At 39.2% G+C, this 19016-nt stretch overlaps 1 protein-coding gene across 13 annotated transcripts in view; it reads right to left on the bottom strand.

Annotated features, from left to right (window-relative positions):
* ntrk2 (neurotrophic receptor tyrosine kinase 2) overlaps positions 1-19016 on the bottom strand; it is a 195273-nt gene that overhangs the window by 45601 nt on the left and 130656 nt on the right. For 11 of the 13 annotated variants that reach the window (XM_062972041.1, XM_062972037.1, XM_062972035.1 and 8 more), the window contains one exon: positions 13803-13991. In XM_062972041.1, the coding sequence (XP_062828111.1) occupies positions 13803-13991 (189 nt within the window). The remainder of the gene's footprint in view (positions 1-13802; positions 13992-19016) is intronic. The other 2 variants (XM_062972032.1, XM_062972039.1) reach the window with 1 other exon arrangement.

Genomic DNA, 19016 nt, shown 5'->3' with positions numbered 1-19016 from the left:
AATCAAAATGAACCTCTGAAGATGCCAGCCACAGATGCAGGTGAAACGTCCAGAGAGAATGCTACTGGAACATGACCATGCAGCCAGAAAAACTCACAACCAAACCAAAATAGGGTTGAGCACCTGAGCAGGTTCTTTAGAGTAAAATCTGGAGGAGCTTTGCCATCCCATTCCAATTGAAGCCACTCTGTTAAGCTAAGAGAACCCAAGATGGGTCTGAACTCAGATCAGTGCCCTGGTGTTTGGGGAGGAGAGTGATATTTCCCCCGTCCCATTCTGTTCTCCTTATAAGAATTTCCTCAAGAACAAGTAACTACACAGAAACCGGATCATCACAGTTACTAAGAGAGATGGAGAAGTAGATTAATGAGAAGACTTTAGGGATAGTAAAGCCCGACTGCTCACTGGAGGGAAAGATATTAGAGGCAAAGATGAAGTACTTTGGCCACGCAATGAGAAGACAGAAAAGCTTGGAAAAGGTCATGATGCTGGGGAAAATGGAAGGAAAAAGGAAGAGGGGCTGACCAAGGGCGAGATGGATGAATGCTATCCTTGAAGTGACTGGCTTGATCTTGAAGGAGCTGGGTGTGGCGACGGCCGACAGGGAGCTCTGGTGTGGGCTGGTCCATGAAGTCACGAAGAGTCGGAAGCGACTGAATGAATAAACAACAACAAATGTGTGATATACAGCACAGAATTGCAAAGAGAGCCAACAGGTTTTAAAATGAACACTTCTAGCTTGTGTCTGCAAGCACAAATGTTCTTGAATTTCGGTGTTTCAGAAAAGAAAAGAAAATGGATGGAAGGAAATCATTAAGGGATGTGAAGGGATGGTATAAACTCTAGATAAAAGAGGCAGGTGTGTGACTAAGCTGCACCAGCTTAAAAGAAAGGGAAGTCTCCAGGCTTTACTTGATTTGTAGTGCTAATCTAATTTCCCCTCATTTGCCCACATAAGTGTTTTAAGTGCTGTTAATTCAGATTCATTAATCTTGAATAGGCTAAAACATTTGCTACTCAACAACTGGCCAACATCTGCTTGCAGGATAAAAATGGGGAGTCAGCTGGATAATTAGGAGCCTCCGATGATATGGACGAATTGACTTTTTTGTTGAAGAAAAATACAGGCAAGATAATGAAAAGAACGAATTGGGACGATCTTCAGGACTATCTGGATAATTTGAGAAAATGAAGATTACGAGAGACAATTTTGCTATTTTTTTCTCCTTAGCAAGAAAAAATATTATTGAATAATAAGAAAATATTATCCAAGAAGATGGAATGGAAGTCATTTTTTTTTTGCTTTTTGTTTTTTTGTGTGTGGGTATATTTTTGTAGATTGTAGACTTTTACCTTTCTCTCTTTTTCCCTACTTTTCTATACCTTGGTTGTTCTCACTCTTTCAATGTAGTATAATAAAATTAATAAAATTCTTTAAAAAAAAAAAGGAGCCTCCAATGGCGTAGTGGGTTAAAGCCTTGTGACTTGAAGGTTGGGTTGCTGACCTCAAGGCTGCCAGGTTCGAATCCAACCCGGGGAGAGTGCGGATGAGCTCCCTTTATCAGCTCCAGCTCCATGTGGGAGAAGCTTCCCACAAGGATGGTAACATCACAGCTGGATGCAGCCTTAGGGTTTGAGCTTGGGGCATGCAAAGTGCAAACCTGCACATTCCATTCAAGCCACATTGTCATGGACAAGTTAAGAAAGCTCAACTCACAAATCATAAGCTGGTCATACATTTATACATGGCTTTGTTAAGTCCATTTTAATTTGGCCACGCAAAAGGAATCCCTGAGATATTCTCTCTTCTTCTACTCTGCCCCAAATAAGTTAGATGTCTATCCTATTCCCACACTATTTATATACTGCAGGTAACATAGCATTGCCATATGGCACAGGTCCCACTTAGGAAAAAGAAGGGAATAGTATGATGTAATGTAGTGGTTTGAGGGTTGGACTAGGATTCTGAGACATTAGGGTTCAAACCAATCCGACCTAGCAATGGAAACCAACTGGGTGATCTTGTGCAATTTCAGCCTTAAGAAGAAGCATTGGTTAGTCTACTCCGAATACATCTTGCCATTAAATCCCTATGACAGGGACTCCAAATCCAGATTCAGGTTGGAAGCAAATCACAACAATCATGGGCATTAAAAGGATGTCAAGAATTCTTTCCATTCTAATTGCATAGTGCACTTGGGGGTCACAAAAAATGTTAAAAACACATGCAGGCTTTGGGCCACATACATTTCAATCCAATAATAAAAATGCTGATAACCGACATCTATCAAATCAGCAAAGTTTACAATTTCCTTCTGTAGACATTTTCCTAACCTTTCTGTGATTTCCCTATTTCCCAGGATCTGTCGTGTTTTTGCCAAGCTGGGGGTAAAATCCTCTTCCAAACCTGGCCAGCACAAATTCAAAGAGCTGGGTGGCTCTGAGAGAAGTGCCAAGATGAAAACTAACTGAAATTAGCAAAAAGAAAATTCCCCGAGAAAGCCAGTTAAACAATTCTGTCATCATTCAACATGGCTGTTGTAAACACCAGCCAAGAAAAATATCAAAAGAGATGGTAACACTCCCAAATGCCTTCAGCGCCTTAACCCAGATTCCACAGATACACTGTCAAAGAATGAGGGGAAAAAATCTTTTTAATAGCTCTAATTGCCTGCGATGTGGCATTGACTGCACAGCTGCAAAATCTTGCTTCAATTTAAAACATTGTTGTGTAAAATCCTAGAGGCCACAAGGCATGGCATGGCTCTCATCTCTCCAGCAGTCTTTTGCCACCCTCTTTCCCTCTCCCTTTACAACAAAGAAGAATTCTGTTTCAAACTTTTTGTTTTTTGTTTTGTTTTGGGGGGTTTGTGGGGATTGGCTTACAGGGTGGCACTTGAGTAACACACACTCTCTCCTATTTTAAGCACAATCCTTTTTCTCTCTAGGAAAACAGTTCGGTTGATTTTAGAAACCAGATAAATACTTTCCAACATTTGAAAATAATTGTATAAATGTGATGGAAAGAACTCAAATAAGTGGGGCTGAAAGATGCACTGGGTTTAGAAGAAGCTACATCTTTATACCCAGCTTCCAACTGTCCTCAGCCAATATGACCACTTGGAGCTGTACTTCAAAAATGTGGTTTTTCCATGCTTTGAGTGCATAGTTCTAGAAAGCCTGAGTTTTAATCCCTACATATTCTGACATGTTTGTGATACTGAATCAGGCAATGAAACTTTCCCTATCTCTCTCTTTTGCAAGTCCCTCATCTTTAACAGTTTTGTGACGAACCATTTCAATGTGAAGCATAGCACACTGGTCCTAACAGTTTATGTTAAACTGACCTTGAGAATTGAGAATTTCATTATATTTGTTTTGGGAAGAGTTTACCAAAACCCACATATTTTTTCATCTGTTCAAAATAAAGAATTTGAGTTTTCTTTTTTTAAAAACCATAGAAAAACAGAAGAGGACATATTGCTTTTATCTATAAATGATTCCTGATTTATCTATAAAACCTGTTTCGTTATCTCTAGGATCAAAGAAGCTGTGCCACAGCAATTTTGATTTGTGTGTGAGTATATGAGTATCCAGGAGTCAGGACACTTTTATATCTTTTTTCTAAGTACAGTAGAGTCTCACCTATCCAACATAAACGGGCCGGCAGAATGTTGGATAAGTGAATATGTTGGATAATAAGGAGGGATTAAGGAAAAGCCTATTAAACATCAAATTAGGTTATGATTTTACACATTAAGCACCAAAACATCATGTTATACAACAAATTTGACAGAAAAAGTAGTTCAATACGCAGTAGTGCTATGTAGTAATTACTGTATTTACGAATTTAGCACCAAAATATCACGATGTATTGAAAACATTGACTACAAAAATGAGTTGGATAATCCAGAACGTTGGATAAGCGAGTGTTGGATAAGTGAGACTCTACTGTAGTACAAACATAAATTATGTGACACAACAAATTACTTTTCAAAATTTCAGTGGTAAGAAAGGCTGGCTGCTTTTTTTAACACATTACATAATGAATTCGTTTTTAAAAAGTAGCTTTCCAAGAAACTCAACTTTCTTTTTTAACATCCATGTGTGTGCCTTTAATCCACCTGTTTACCCATAGTGACCCCACACATTTCATAGGTTTTCTAAGGTGGTGTTTCTAGTCCCCCCCCCCCCCTTGAAATTTAATCTACAGCAGCTGGTATTTGCTGGTGGATTCCCATCCAAGTACAAACTAGAGCTGGTCCTGCTTAGCATCCAAGATAAGATGGGATCTGGTGCCTTTAGGGTATTCCGGCCCATTTTTAAAACACACTCTCTGCTTAAGAATCCAAGCGAATTTGAAACTATTCTGCTACAATGGATTCCATATATTAATAGGTTATTCATTATCCAGCATCCCATTGAATAACAGCAGAAAAATTGTTCAGAAGCAATGGTATTGTTCTTTTAATTGCACACTGGCTTGTCAACAACTCGGTTATTGAATCGACAATTACTTTCTTTCCAGCTCATCTCTGGAACACTTGCCGGAGGCAAAGAACATAATGTAAGCACAAACATTTGATTAATGATATGATCTCTTGAAATGAATTGGAGAGAATAGGTTTGCTTGATTTATGAATAATCCTGGCTACGTGCTCTTTGGTTTACTCCTAGTGTTCTCACCTTAAGATTCATGGCAGACTTCAAGGCCATTTTAAGAAATACATGCATGACTTCATTTACAGTTGAAGATCAAATGATTTTTTCATTATACTCTTTAGTATTTATCATTTTTTTCCTCCTTTGGACTCATATTTATTTTTCTAATACAATTTGAAATGGGGAAAGAATTCAGGTTATATTAAGCAATATGAGAACAAATCTGTCTTTCAAAACCTATGCTCCTTTAATACATTATACTGGAAATAAAACTCTTTCACCCAACAAAATAAATCAGTGCTGTGTTCAGTCTTTGGCACAGGAATATTCACACAAAATTGGATCCTACATGTATGCAGCCATATGAGGTCTATGAGATCCAGGTTTCTGTATGAGCCAGAATAGAGATCAAACAGGCCAAACTACACATGAAAGGACCAGTTCCATGAATTCATCTGAACACACTTTGAATTCAGTTTAAAGCAAGATGAGGACAAATAGAGAAGATGGGTGGAGGAGACAGAAACTGAGATTTGAAAAGAAGCTAAAAAAATGTGACAGCAAAGGATTAATCAGGATTGTCCATACCAAATTGGGACATCTGGACAGGGCCGTAGCCAGGAAAAAAAATTGGGAGGGGTTTTGACCTGTCAATATCTGCTTGAGATAGTGCCTGGAGGGACTCTTAATGTTTTGCATCTCATAGACTTAGCATGGGGATTTGGTAAACCAGTTAAAATTCATGAGTAAAGCAGTTTTTTTTAACCAGAAAAATTGGGGGGGGGGGGGGGAGTTGAAAAAATTATAAATATACACAAACACTAAAATCAGTTATGCCTGGCCGCTGTGGCAGACTGGATGAGGAGGAACAAGCTGAGAATCAATCCTGACAAGACATAGGTCTTCCTGGTCAGTCGCTCGTCTGATCGGGGTATCGGGTGGCAACCTGTGCTGGACGGGGTTGCACTCCCCCTGAAATCACAGGTCTGCAGTTTGGGGGTCCTCCTGGACTCAGCATTGACGCTTGAGGCGCAGGTGTTGGCGGTGGCCGGGAGGGCTTTTGCACAACTAAAACTTGTGCGCCAACTGCGACCATACCTCGTGAAGTCTGACTTGACCACGGTGGTCCATGCCTTAGTTACCTCTAGACTGGACTACTGTAATGCGCTTTACGTGGGGCTTCCCTTGAAGACGGCCTGGAAATTACAATTTGTCCAGCGTTTGGCTGCCAGACTAATAACTGGGGCGAGTTACAGGGAGAGATCCACTCCCCTGTTCAAGGAGCTCCATCGGCTGCCGTTTACTTTCCGGTCCCAATTCAAGGTGCAGACCATCACCTATAAAGCCCTAAACGGTTTGGGACCCACCTACCTTCATGACCGTATCTCCTATCATAAACCTGCCCGATCCCTTCGATCGTCAGGGGAGGCTCTCCAGTCGCCATTACCGATATCTCAGGCCCGCCTTATGGGAACAAGGGAGAGGGCCTTCTCTGCTGTTGCCCCCGATTGTGGAACTCACTGCCCGGTGAGATTAGGCAAGCCCCCACATTAGCAGCCATTAAGAAAGACCTGAAAACATGGCTCTTCCGCTGTGCTTTTGGAGAGTAATTGCTACATATATCCCTTTTGCTGCTCTCCTTCAATATCTGTCCTCCAGATTGCCCCACCACTCTATAACCCTGTTCTCTGTGGTTTTCACTCCTACTTCCTTTCTCACCCCGAGTTTTAACCTAGTGTTCATGTGGCCCGCCCTTGGTTTTATTGTTCTACTGTTCTTTTGATTTTGTTTACTGTAGTGTATATTTTCTTTTATTGTATTGTTTAATGCGTTATGATTTGTTGTTTTATATTGTATTGTTCTGGGCATGGCCCCATGGTGGCGGGGTACAAATAAAGATTATTATTATTATTATTATTATTATTATTATTATTATTATTATTATTATTATTATCTACTTTAAAGCAGCTATTTATATGGCAGTGTAGATGGGGCCTGGGGCTCCCTGACCCTGCTTGCCTTTCATAGGCAGGTAAAAATATTTCCCCTACATCAGGTGGGATGGAGTAGGATGTTGGAGAGACAGTAAAGCAAACTGAGTGGCAATGAACATGAAGAAAGTGAGGCGCATACTGCAAGGCCATAAAGCAATGGTGCACAACCTGTGGCCCTTCAGGCATTTGGGACTCCATCTCCCAGAAGCTCCAGCCAGCTTGTCAAATGGTCAGGAATTCTGGGAGCTGAAACCCAAAATACCTGGAGGTTTGCAGATTGTGAACGCCTGGCACAAAGGATGTGATCAGTGATGGAAAAGGAGAGACAGAAAAGCAAGTGGTGCAAGGGGCATACCGTGAAGACAGGAAGCAAAGCGAGGTAGGGATGAACAAGATTACATTGTTAAACCTTTACTTTCACGGTTTAACTTTCACACATTGTTGTGAGCAGTTAAATGGAGATTTTGTATGGAATTTTGCAGCCTACTGCAGAAAATCAAGGACGACGTACATAGGGTAGAGGACTACAGAAAACTAAAAAAAAGTTTATTAAATTATAAATGCATAAGATGTAAGTAATGTACTTTTTGTGGAGCCCCTCGTGGCGCAGCGGGTTAAAGAGCTGAGCTGCTGAACTTGTGGAACAAAGGGTTGCAGGTTCAAACCCCGGGAACGGCGTGAGCTACCGCTGTTAGCTCCAGCCTCTGCCAACCTAGCAGTTTGAAAACATGCAAATGTGAGTAGATAAATAGGTACTGCTCTGGCGGGAAGGTAACAGCGCTCAATGCAGTCATGCCGGCCACATGACCTTGGAGGTGTCTACGGACAACGCCGGCTCTTCAGCTTAGAAATGGAGATGAGCACCAACCCCCAGAGTCGGACACGACTGGACTTAATGTCAGGGGAAACCTTTACCTAATGTACTTTTCGTGTTTTAAATATGGTGGAGGCTCCTTCTTTGGAGGCTTTGAAACAGGGGCTGGATGGCTATCTGTCGGGGGTGCTTTGAATGCGATTTTCCTGTTTCTTGGCAGGTGGTTGAACTGGATGGCCCACAAGGTCTCTTCCAACTCTATGATTCTATGATAGTATTAATTGCTCAGAGGCCTAGAGATATTTGTGGGTTTTCCACTTTTGTGCTGTTCCTGCACATCTCTGGGCTTAAAATGGAAGGAGGGACTTATAATAGGTACTACGCAAGGAAGAATCGAATGCTGACTAATTTGAGGGTTTTTTTCTAGCTGATTATGTGCATAAAACACAGAAATCCCTCTCAACGGTATTTTGAATACCCCTTTATTTTTCCTTTCACACTGTGTGAATAATCTTGCATCATTTGACAGTTGTTTTATTTGTATTTTTAATTTTTCATTTCAAACCTTTGCTAAAATGATTAAAATTAATCTAAGGACCAAACAATCTAATATTGTTACTAGCACTTTAATGGTTGAATTGGGCTGCAGCTGGGATGCTGTTTCATTCATTTTTATGGCAATTTGTACTGTGTTTTATTGATTTTTGAACTGAGCTTTTTAAATAATGTGTTGTTTTTATCTTAACTGATGTTGTCATTGTTTAATATGGAATGTAATTTTACCTCTATTTTATGTATTATGGCACTCGTATGTGCTTCTGTAAGTCACCCGAGTCCTTCTGGGAGATGGTGGCGGGGTATAAATAAAGTTGTTGTTGTTATTATTATTATTATTATTATTATTATTATTATTATTATTATTTAAAATATTTTTTCCCTGTGAGGTACAAAATATAGTGTTAGGTATGTCCCTAATAAAGAAAGCACATTTCATCTCTTTTGAGAGCACAGCTCAACATTTTTAAAAGAACAAACTTCAAAGTATACACCTTTTCCCTTTGTTTGCAAACAAATTTCTTTGGAGATAATAAATAGCACTTTGTTTTCTTCTTCTTCTTCTTTTTTACAAAAAGACTTCCAAGCTTATTTGTAAGTACCACTATATATTGTGCAAAAGAGGTGTGTAGCAGTTTAGTTACTCTGGGCTCAAAGCTAGAATAGATAACCTATCATTTTCTTCACTTCTGATCTTCACTTAAAAGAATTCTTTCCACTGTAGTTTGAAAGAAGGCATATGGTTTGAAGTCTGGCTGGAAGAAAGGATGTAAAGATGTATATGCAATTTTTCTTAAGCCTTGACCTAAAGGTATCTTAATACAGAGATGCTATCAAAAAAAAACTGGTGACACAAGATTTTTCAAGCAAGGTGAGAGAAGAAAATCAGGATTATTTGGCATCTGTACAAAGCAGAATACAGCATAGCCAATGCAATATGACATGGTGATAGAAAGCAGTAGAAAATACTCTTGTAAGGTTTGTTGTTTCAGGAAATCCATATTGCAATAGGAGATAGATAAATTAAGTTTACTTACATTTCAACAAACTAGCCCCTAAAAATGGCCTGATGGATGCTTCCTTTCCAGATAGAGAGATAAAGAATTAACTAACTTTTGGAAGAAGGAAGAAATGAGCACTACAGGCAAAGGCAGTAAGAAGGTCTGTAAGAAGGCTTGAGATCAACAAAAGAAACAGTGAAGTGTCTTGTTTTGGTTTAGATGATAAGAAACCTTTACAATACTTTACAAAATAAAAAGTGAACTGTTAACTGTGCTTTTTTAATAATCTAATTTGCTGGGAGATGTGGAGCTATGCATGTGAAGGAAGGGCATGAAGGCTGTAACTACTAGCTTCTGTTTTTCTCATACCCAGTTTCTCTAAAGTTTGGAAAGCCCCAGAGCATCATCTTACCACTGCTCAATTATGGATGACTTCAACTTGGCATTACATTAATTGTTGTTATAAGTAGCTCTCCAAGGTCTGCCAACTCCTTTCACTTCCAAGGGATGGCAAAGATGATGTGTTTTGAATTGCTGGAAAGTGAGCATTGTTGGAAAGTGAAAGACAAAGTAGCTACTAGGGATGTGCGCTCCATTTTTTTGTGGGTTTTATTCCTGATATGTTTGGCTACATAAAGAGAAAGAGAGAGCAAGAGAGGGAGGGAGGCTGGAATGAGTACACTATGAAGAAAATGATGCTTCTGCCTCTTCACTTGGTGCTTCCTTGCCACAACTTTGTGTTTCTATCATTTTAAAGTTGATCTTTCTTTTTCTTTTTACTGTTCCATGTGAATGTGCACATTCTGTCTTGCTGTTATATTGGCCACACACATTTTGTTCCCTCAAATGTGCTTCCTTGCCACAACTTTGTGCTTCTACCATTTGGAAGTTGATATTTCTTTTTTATTGTTCCATATAAATGTGCATTTATACATTATTTGTTATTTTAAAGTACATTTTCTTATTTCAAAACACGTAACAAAAACGGGGTTGGGGGTTTGGGGGCTGGAACTGATTAATATCATTTCAATGTATTTCAATGGGAAAAATCTCTTTGAGATAAGAGTGCTTTGAGTTAAGAACTAATTAAACTCTTAAGTCAAGGTATCACTGTGTGTGTGAGTGTGTGTATAAGTGACCGTGTATTTTAACTGTATTGTATGCTGCCTTGAGTCATGTGGCAGGTAACGAAGAAGAGGAAGAGGAGGAAAAGAGGAAGAAAAAGAATAAGACATGTGGGGACTGATAAAATTTCATTTAAGGATATTAATATGCATTCCTTCATTCCCTCCTCCTATAACTATACAACCATATTGAAAACAGTATTATTTTTGAAAAACAGAATATATCCAACACTACAATTACTGTATTTTTTGACATATATGACGAATGGGCATATAAGATGACCCCCAACTTTTCCAGTTAAAATATAGTTTGGAATATACTCGCAGTATAAGATTACCCCTCTTCCAACGCACACCAAATAAAATACTATCAGTGCAGTAGCGCAAACACACCTCTTTGACCTGCCTGGCCTGCCCTTGTATCCTATTACCATACCTCCTTCTCTGCCTCTCAGATCTTGCACATGTGCGGCTGCGGCATTCCACTGCAGTCCTCAGGAGCAAGATCTGAGAGACAGAGAAGGAGGTACGGTAATAGGATACCGGGGGGGGGGGGGGAAGCAAACAGGTAAAAGAGGCTTGTTTTTCTGGGCACAGCACTGCTCTATCTCTTTTTTTTTCCATACCCTGTGTGTCCCAGACGCTTGCAGCTTGCTCTGCTCTTCACTTCCACCTCCCCGGTGAGGCGCCCCCTCACTTTGTCATTGGGACCGCATTAAGTCACTTCTTTCCACGAATCCTGGTGAGTGGATTTTCTTCTCCCTACTTGTACAGCGCCACCCTTGCTGCTTTCATATAATTGCCGCATATGACAGGGATGCGGCTGTGGCCGGTTTTGAGCTCCTCCCACCATATGCGGCAACCGCAGACTCTCCAGTCTGATTCGGAAGTTTCAGCACCTGCCCTATAAGATGATACCCGGAGTATAAGATGACCCTCAACTTTTGAGAAGATCTTCCTGGGTTAAAAAGTAGTCCTATATGCCAGAAAATACAGTATATCACTCTGATGTCCTTTCCCGTGACAATTTGAAATATGAGCTATTTACAAGGTAAATTTTTCTCCACAATGACATTCATTAACATTAACACTGAGGAAAAATACAATCTCAATTAATTACAGTGTTGTTAATGTGCCATTAATATGTTAGTTTTAAATTCTTTAAAATCTGTTAAAATTATATTATTATTATTATTATTATTATTATTATTATTATTATTATTATATAAATACTTTATTTCTAGACCACCCTCTCTCCTCAGAGGGGCTCAGGGCAGTTTACATACATATAAAAAGGCAAACATTCAATGCCATAATTACATCACAAGATATCAAAAAATGAGAAATGATACTAACAGACTTATTACAATATATCAGATTAAAATATTTATTTTATTTATACCCCACTTCATCTCCCTCAAAGGGGACTCAAAATGGTTTAACATAAAAGCATCAGCATAGCCATTTAAAATATGCAAATATGCAAACATTAAAACAGAATTATATATTAACAGTATTAAAAAAATTTCCAGTTAAAAATCATTAAAACAAATTCAAAGTTAAAAACCAAAGCACCCCCTGAATTGATCTTAAGTACCTTCTTCTTTAAAAGCCTGTCTAAATATAAAGGTTTTAGCCTGCCACCAAAAGAACAGCAGGGAGGTGTCCATTCTGGCTTCCCTGGGCAGGGAGTTCCAGAGTCGAGGGGCAGCCACCAAGAAGGAGCTTGAGATGGAAGTGGGACTGGGCAGGTTCGTACAATGGGATGCGATCCTTGGCACACAAATAAACAAGTTAATGCAAAGCATTGATTGCCACTCAAGAATTGAATGTTTTAAGCAAGTTAGAATTTTATTGAATTGAGGGGTAACATTATTTTTTCACAATTTCCCCCAAGCTCTGTAAATGTGCCAAAATCTCGTGTTGTTCAACAACAATGGATTGACATTTTTGAAAATGGAATGCTAGGTTACGTAATGTACAATAAATGTGCTTTTTAACGGCATGGTTACTATACTAGCAGAAATGTCAGTTTTGAAGACATTTACCCCACAAAACATACACTTTATACCATTATCACTTACCTTGGCTAACCAAATTTAAATTTGCATTCATGATACCAACAAAATGAACACAATTCAGATTTTGAGATATATTAGAACTACTCCACCCAAGCAGCTGAAGGATGTGGTAGTTTGTAATAGTTGAATGGACTTCATTAAGACTTCATTTTTCAAGGCTCCTCCATACTTAAACCAAACCAAAACAAAGCCCAAAATCTGCATGCAGAAAACTAATACACAAGGGAGTATGGTTCAAGCTCAATCCTCTCTTTCCAGTGTTTTAATTTTTTTAAGGTTTCAAATTCATAAGAAAGCAGGAAAATGTGACACCTACCCTGTTTCCCCTAAAATAAGACATCCCCAGAAAATAAGACCTAGTAGAGGTTTTGCTGAATTGCTAAATATAAGGCCTCCCCCGAAAGTAAGACCTAGCACCGTTTGTGTTTGGAAGCATGCCCGCCGAACAGAACACCAGAGCATGCAGGATTGGTAAATGTATGCACCATAGATTGTTGTACATGGAAATAATGGTAGTAACAAGAAATTCTTGATAGGATTCAGTTTGTCTGGTTATGCTGGTTTGTGATGACAACTACTGTACAGTATATAATAAATGTTCATTTTTTTGTTCAACAATAAATGTGAATTCTTCTTCATGGAAAAATAAGACATCCCTTGAAAATAAGACCTAGAGCATCTTTGGGAGCAAAAATTAATATAAGACACTGTCTTATTTTCAGGGAAACATGGTAACTTGGAATAGGCCACTTAACTATCTTGTCAACAAAAATCAATGGGAAGAAAATTAACAGTGACTTTACTTTAGGATTTTTGAGAGAAACTATTACATTTATCTATATAAAAAAGTTTGCTCAAAAACCAAATACTTCTATAATGTCTGTTTTCTTGTGCAACTGCTGTGACGAAATGAAAAAGCATGTGTAGTCCACGTATGATCAGCCCACACACTGCCTTGGTGGAGAAAGAAAATACGCCAAGCAGATGAACAAATAATTTACTCTTTGTAGTTCAGAACAACATATTTACAATCATGTGGTCAGTGGCATCGACTCACTTAATGTCCTTTTATGCGAGATTTAAAATGATCTTTCTCTGTCCATGTGGAGAATCTCCCTCCAGCAGCTCATGAAGCAAGAGCACACTTCAAAATCTGTTCAAAATCTGTCTTTCTCTGCTTCTCTCATCATCTCTCTCTGAGCACCTGCATAGCTCAAGCCTGAAAAATGTAACAGTATCCAAAAGTCCCAGTATCATCCAACTCCCCAGGCATGGCCCAACCAATCAGCTTCATGCATCTTATTTTGCAGCTGACACACACACACACATTAACTGATTTCTTGCATGCTCCCACAACTGCCACTCGTTATTATTTAACATGCCAAAAGTATACCACAATCTAAGCTTCAAACTCAGTCCAAAATTTGAATGTGCTCATTGCCAGAACATATAATTCAATTCTATTTCTCCCATTTTCAAAAACACACACAAACTTATATACAATTAACGGGAGGAAATACACATATAAAATCTCATACAAAATCCAAGAGAGGGGAAATCAGTGTACTCACATGTATCAGGCTTGAGCTGACTGTTTGTGATCCCAAAATACTGGGGATTTTCAATGACAGGAATCTTTGTCATGCCAATAATCACAGCATCGGGGCCACCCTCAGAAGACGACGGGGTGTTGCTTCCATTGGAGATGTGATGGAGAGGACTTGCCGAGTCGTCGTCATTGCTGATAACTGAAGAAGGACCTACAGTTAGAAACAAAGATTCCCCTGTAACTCGACATCACTCTCCCCTCCCTCTGCCATCATCTTTGGTATTCACCATTGTGACTAAAATGCAATATAATTCAAAATATAGCAGAAGCTTTGATAGTAGGTTGTTATATCAAGCCTCTTAGATGACACTCACTGTATCATCTGCACCACCAAGGTACCATAATGGTCAAAGACATTGTATCTCCTGCTTCCTAGGGTGCACCCTAGGAATTAGAATTAGAATTAATTAGAATTAGAACTGTAGAATTAATGCAGTTGAATACCACTTTAACTGCCATGGCTCAATGCTATGGGATCCTGGGAATTATAGCTATACCTTCTCTGCCATCATCGAACTAGCGTTCCCGTGATTCTACAGCATTGAGTCATGGCAACTAAGCTGGAGTCAAACTACATTAATTCTACAATAGATGCATCCCTAGTCTTAGCTTCAGTTGATAGGCCTCTGGCCATTCAAGACAATTAATGCCACCTCTGCAACATGATGTTTTGCATGCCTTAGAAGAGATCATTTAATGCTGCAGGAGTCTACCATATTACCATGAAGCTGTGGACAAGTCTACATCGGGACCACCAAATGCAGCATTGCCCAAACATGGATCAAGGAAGATGAAAGCCACTGCAGACTAACTCAACCAAAGAAGTCAGCCATAGCAGAGCACTTGATGTACCAATCTGGACACAGCATATTATTTGAGAACACAGAAATGCTGGACCACTCTAACAACTCTCATGTCCAACTACACAGAGAAGCCATTGAAATCCACAAGCATGTGGACAATTTCAATAGAAAGGAGGAAACCATGAAAAGGAACAAAATCTGGCTACAAGTATTTAAAAAAACCCTCTAAAATCAGAACAGTAAATAAAGAACAACACTCAGAAAACAGGGGAATTCCAGACAGGAAACAATCAGGGCTAGCTAACATCTCCCAACAAAGGAGTCCTCCAGGCAGGAAGCAGCCAGGCTTTGAAGCTGCCAGGTTATTCAATCAAGCTGGCCAATTACAACATTCACATTTACCTCAGACAGACAAGAGTTTTTTCTCCCACCCTGGACTTTCCACAGATGTATAAACCTCACTTTCCTAGTTTCCAACAGACCTCACAACATCTGAGGATGCCTGCTATAGATGTAGGCAAAACATCAGGAGAGAATGCTTCTGGAACATGGCCATACAGTCCAGAAAATTCACAGCTCACAGCAACCCAGGAGGCAGCTTCTTGGATAAGATCCTTCAAAATTTGGAGTAAAACTAGAAGTGGATCACCGCTGCCTCATTGGTATGGAAGCTGTCCACAACCATGGACACTAAGGCTGCATCTACACTGCCATATAATGCAATTTCAAACTGCATTATATGACAGTATAGATGGGGCCTAAGTTCAACCTATCATTCTTCCAGATCCAGGAAGCACTTTTACTTATTTCAGTCACCAAAAAGTCTGAGCATTCAGGGGTTAATCAGAAGCTGAAAGTGAAGAGTTTCTGAATAAACTGAAGCCTTAACTGTGTGTTTTGAGATTCTCTGTGTACAAGGTATACTATCGCAAAACGTCAAAAGAAATTCAAAGAACTTCAAGAGGGGGAAAATTATATTTTCCATTTTATTTTGTTAAAGCAGCTGTTTGCCTTGTGATGCTGATCTTGCATGAATTTCGATATTAGGATGCCACTAGGACAACAACAAAAATGAATTTATCTACACGGAAAGAACGGTTCTTTATATTTTAATATACATTTGCTGTGAAGGTCTGAATTCATCTTACGATTACAGCTCAGTAAAGCCCCTTAGATATATAATTTAACAGAGGCACCTTGAAGCATTCTGCAGCTTCAATGTTCTCATTAATATATGAAAATACTTTTATCATATGCTCTTTCCTGTCACATATACATTGGGCAGAAATGCACATTAGACATGGGAGAGTGGCAAAAAAATAGAGTGAAGACTTTGCCTGCTTTGCATATACACAATTGTCACCCTTACTTTGAGATGGGAAAATTTGCTTTTAAAACTTCAGCATAATCCCTGGAATCCAAAAAGTAATATTCCCATGTTACCACCTAACACCATATTTATATATTTCTTTGAGAAGAAGGCGGTGGAAGAGGAGGAAGAAGGGGTTGAAAGAAAAAACAAGTTTTAAAAGCTCAGTATTTTCCATTCCTACGCATAGTACTGTAGTGGTCTATTTAAAGTGGGGATACGAAGGATGTACAACTTTGCTTACTCTAAACTCACAAAATAATAATGAATTCCCCAGTGAGCAACATGTGGAAAGCAAAACATGCTGCAGGTTTTGTCTTTCACATTTCAGAACTCTTTTAATAAATTCCATGTCAAAAACAAGGTGTTTTTTATGCAAACAATGCCTATAGAAATTGTATGAAAAGAGTTCTGGTCATTTAATTCCTGCTGCAAGATGAATGGACTAAAATGATTGGCTATTTTTTTTTCCAAAAATGAGTAAATTTGCCCATATTCTATTCACTCTTAGTAGGATGTAACTCATTATATTGGTCCCCCAAAGGACTATAAAAAGTGCAAACAACTATATCAGCTTGTATCAACAAATAGGTTTTGTTAGCTTTCATTTTACAAAGAGGTATTTTGTAAATAGAATATATTTCAATTTCTGTTTAAGATCCAGGCACCTCAAATATTTCTCATAAAGTGAATCTTCACTATAGTACAGGATATTGTAGGAAAACCTTTCCTGCCTTCTACTTGACTCTGCGAAAGCTACAATGAATCTCAGCGGGAACAGAGAATGTTTAGAGGTCTGACAGTTGATGACTCGAGGTGCATCTACACTGCAGAACTGATGCAATTTGACACCACTTTAACCGCCATGGCTCAATGCACCCATAGTGTCTGTTAATCAAGAATCCTCACCAACTCTAACCTGTCCTCCATGTTGTTTGCCCTTTCTTGCATTTTGGTGGGTTTGTTGTTATAAATTCACCATACGACTGCAGAACAATTTAAATAATTTTACAAACCAACCTCTCTAAACTCAGCACTCTTTAGATTCCCCCATCACTCCCAAACATGGGTAATGCATGCCTGAGATGGTGAGAATTGTATTCAAGCACAAACAAAGAAGTTCCAGGTTAGAGAAGGTTGGTAATAAAGCATGAACCTAAATTAAAACTATTGGCCATCAGTATCTTAAAAGCTGGCTGGCTGACTGGAAGGTTTTGGGAGCTATAGTCCAACAAAGTCACTGTTTCAACCTTTCAGCATTTCAGTCCAAGTATGTGTTTGCCTAATTAATATTAGGTATTGCTGAGTCCTTATAGTAAATACATGACTCAGGTCATTCGCCTTATCCGGGCTTTCCTTATATATGTGCGTACCCAATGAACCACTTCATGCATAACAACTCTCCCATTGAGATGAATGTCAGATAAAACTTATGTGCTTCTCTCTGCTGGTTCTGCAGAACTTTCTCTGACAATTATTTCAAAGCAAAAAGACACTCAGTGCTTTTATACAGGGGTAAAAACTGTGCTTTTAATCAAAGCCATAATAAATGGCACAGGAGTAGCAGCAACAGGGGGGGAAATATTGAAACAAAAATAATGGTTGCATTTTAATATTTTCAAAGAAGATCATAAAATGCTCCAAATGAAACAGTGACAATGAAGGCGCTGAGTGAGAGCTTTCAGACTCCGTAATACTTATTTTGTTTTCAAGTTGCATTTGTTATGTAATTAACAGATGGCAAGTTTCTGTGTGTCAGAAGACATCTAAATTTGCACCTTTTTAAATGCCTCGTTTGTCAATTCCCTTGATAAATGTGAGTAAACTGGTGTACAAACTGTTTTAATGCTTGCTTATCTGACAGACCAGCTATTAGGCAGACTGCTCAATCTCATTTCCTTAATGCATGTCAAAATCACAACGCAGTTAAAGGCTAGCATGATGGAGCCAACGCTTAGCCAAACAACCAAATAGATGTGTGGGATTTCAAGAACCCAAACAAATTTTAGGAAAGCGATGTGAAATTGCTCTGTGTGAACTGGGAGGAGTTCCCACTGTCTTACTATCTCTTCCTTATGTGTGGGGTGAACCTGTGGAAACAAAGAACCATTCTCATATCTGTATTTGACTTAAAGAGAGGGAGGGCAGCTCTTTCCCAGCCCCAGAAAACACCATTAAAGGGTTGCCATAAGTTGAAAACAACTTAAAGGTACACAATAACAAGAACAGCAACAACCAACAGCAACCGACAGCAACAGGGCGGTTCTTTACTTGCCAAAAAAACAAACTCAACCACTTTTCAACACTGGCTTTGAACAAGTTACCCTCTCTCACTGTCAGAGGAAGGCAAAAGCAAACCCACTCTGAACAAATCTTGCCAAGAGAATCCCATGCTAGGTTCATCTTACCTTGGAAATGACTTGAAGATCACCATTACCACTACCAGCAACATTATTTACTTTAGTCAGAATTCTGTCGTGATGCACTATGCAGGTAGCTGTACTTTTTACAGAATTAGATTTGTAAACTAATAGAATCATGGAGTTGGAGGAGACCACATGGATCATCTAATGCAACTCCCTGCCATGCAGGAAGAACACAGTCAAAGTACCCCTGAAAGGTGGGTTGTGATGAAGGACAGATATAATCTTCTAGATTTCAGCAATAATGTTTTATTTCCTTTATAGCAGGGATAGGCAACTGTACAAGGGCCAGGACCCAAGTTTCACCAATAATAACCTGTACTAACCACACCCAACCAGCCTGATGGCACCAGAAGTGAGGCAAGACCACTTCTTGCTGCCATTTTCTAGCATTTAGCTATTATTTTGAAGGTTTGGAGACTCTGAGGGGAGGTGTGTGTGTGTGTGTGTGTGTGGATTAAACAGCCATGTTTGTGCATAGTTTGGCTATTTGGAGCCACTTTCCAGTGAAAACAAATCATGCAAAAGTCATCCAAGGATTTTTTTAAATATTGAAGCAGTTCAGTGTGTGTGTGGGGGGG

The sequence above is a fragment of the Anolis carolinensis genome, chromosome 2 (genome assembly GCF_035594765.1).
Source record: "Anolis carolinensis isolate JA03-04 chromosome 2, rAnoCar3.1.pri, whole genome shotgun sequence".
Classification (NCBI taxonomy): Eukaryota; Metazoa; Chordata; class Lepidosauria; order Squamata; family Dactyloidae; genus Anolis; species Anolis carolinensis.
This window is presented reverse-complemented; position numbering and strand designations above follow the sequence as displayed.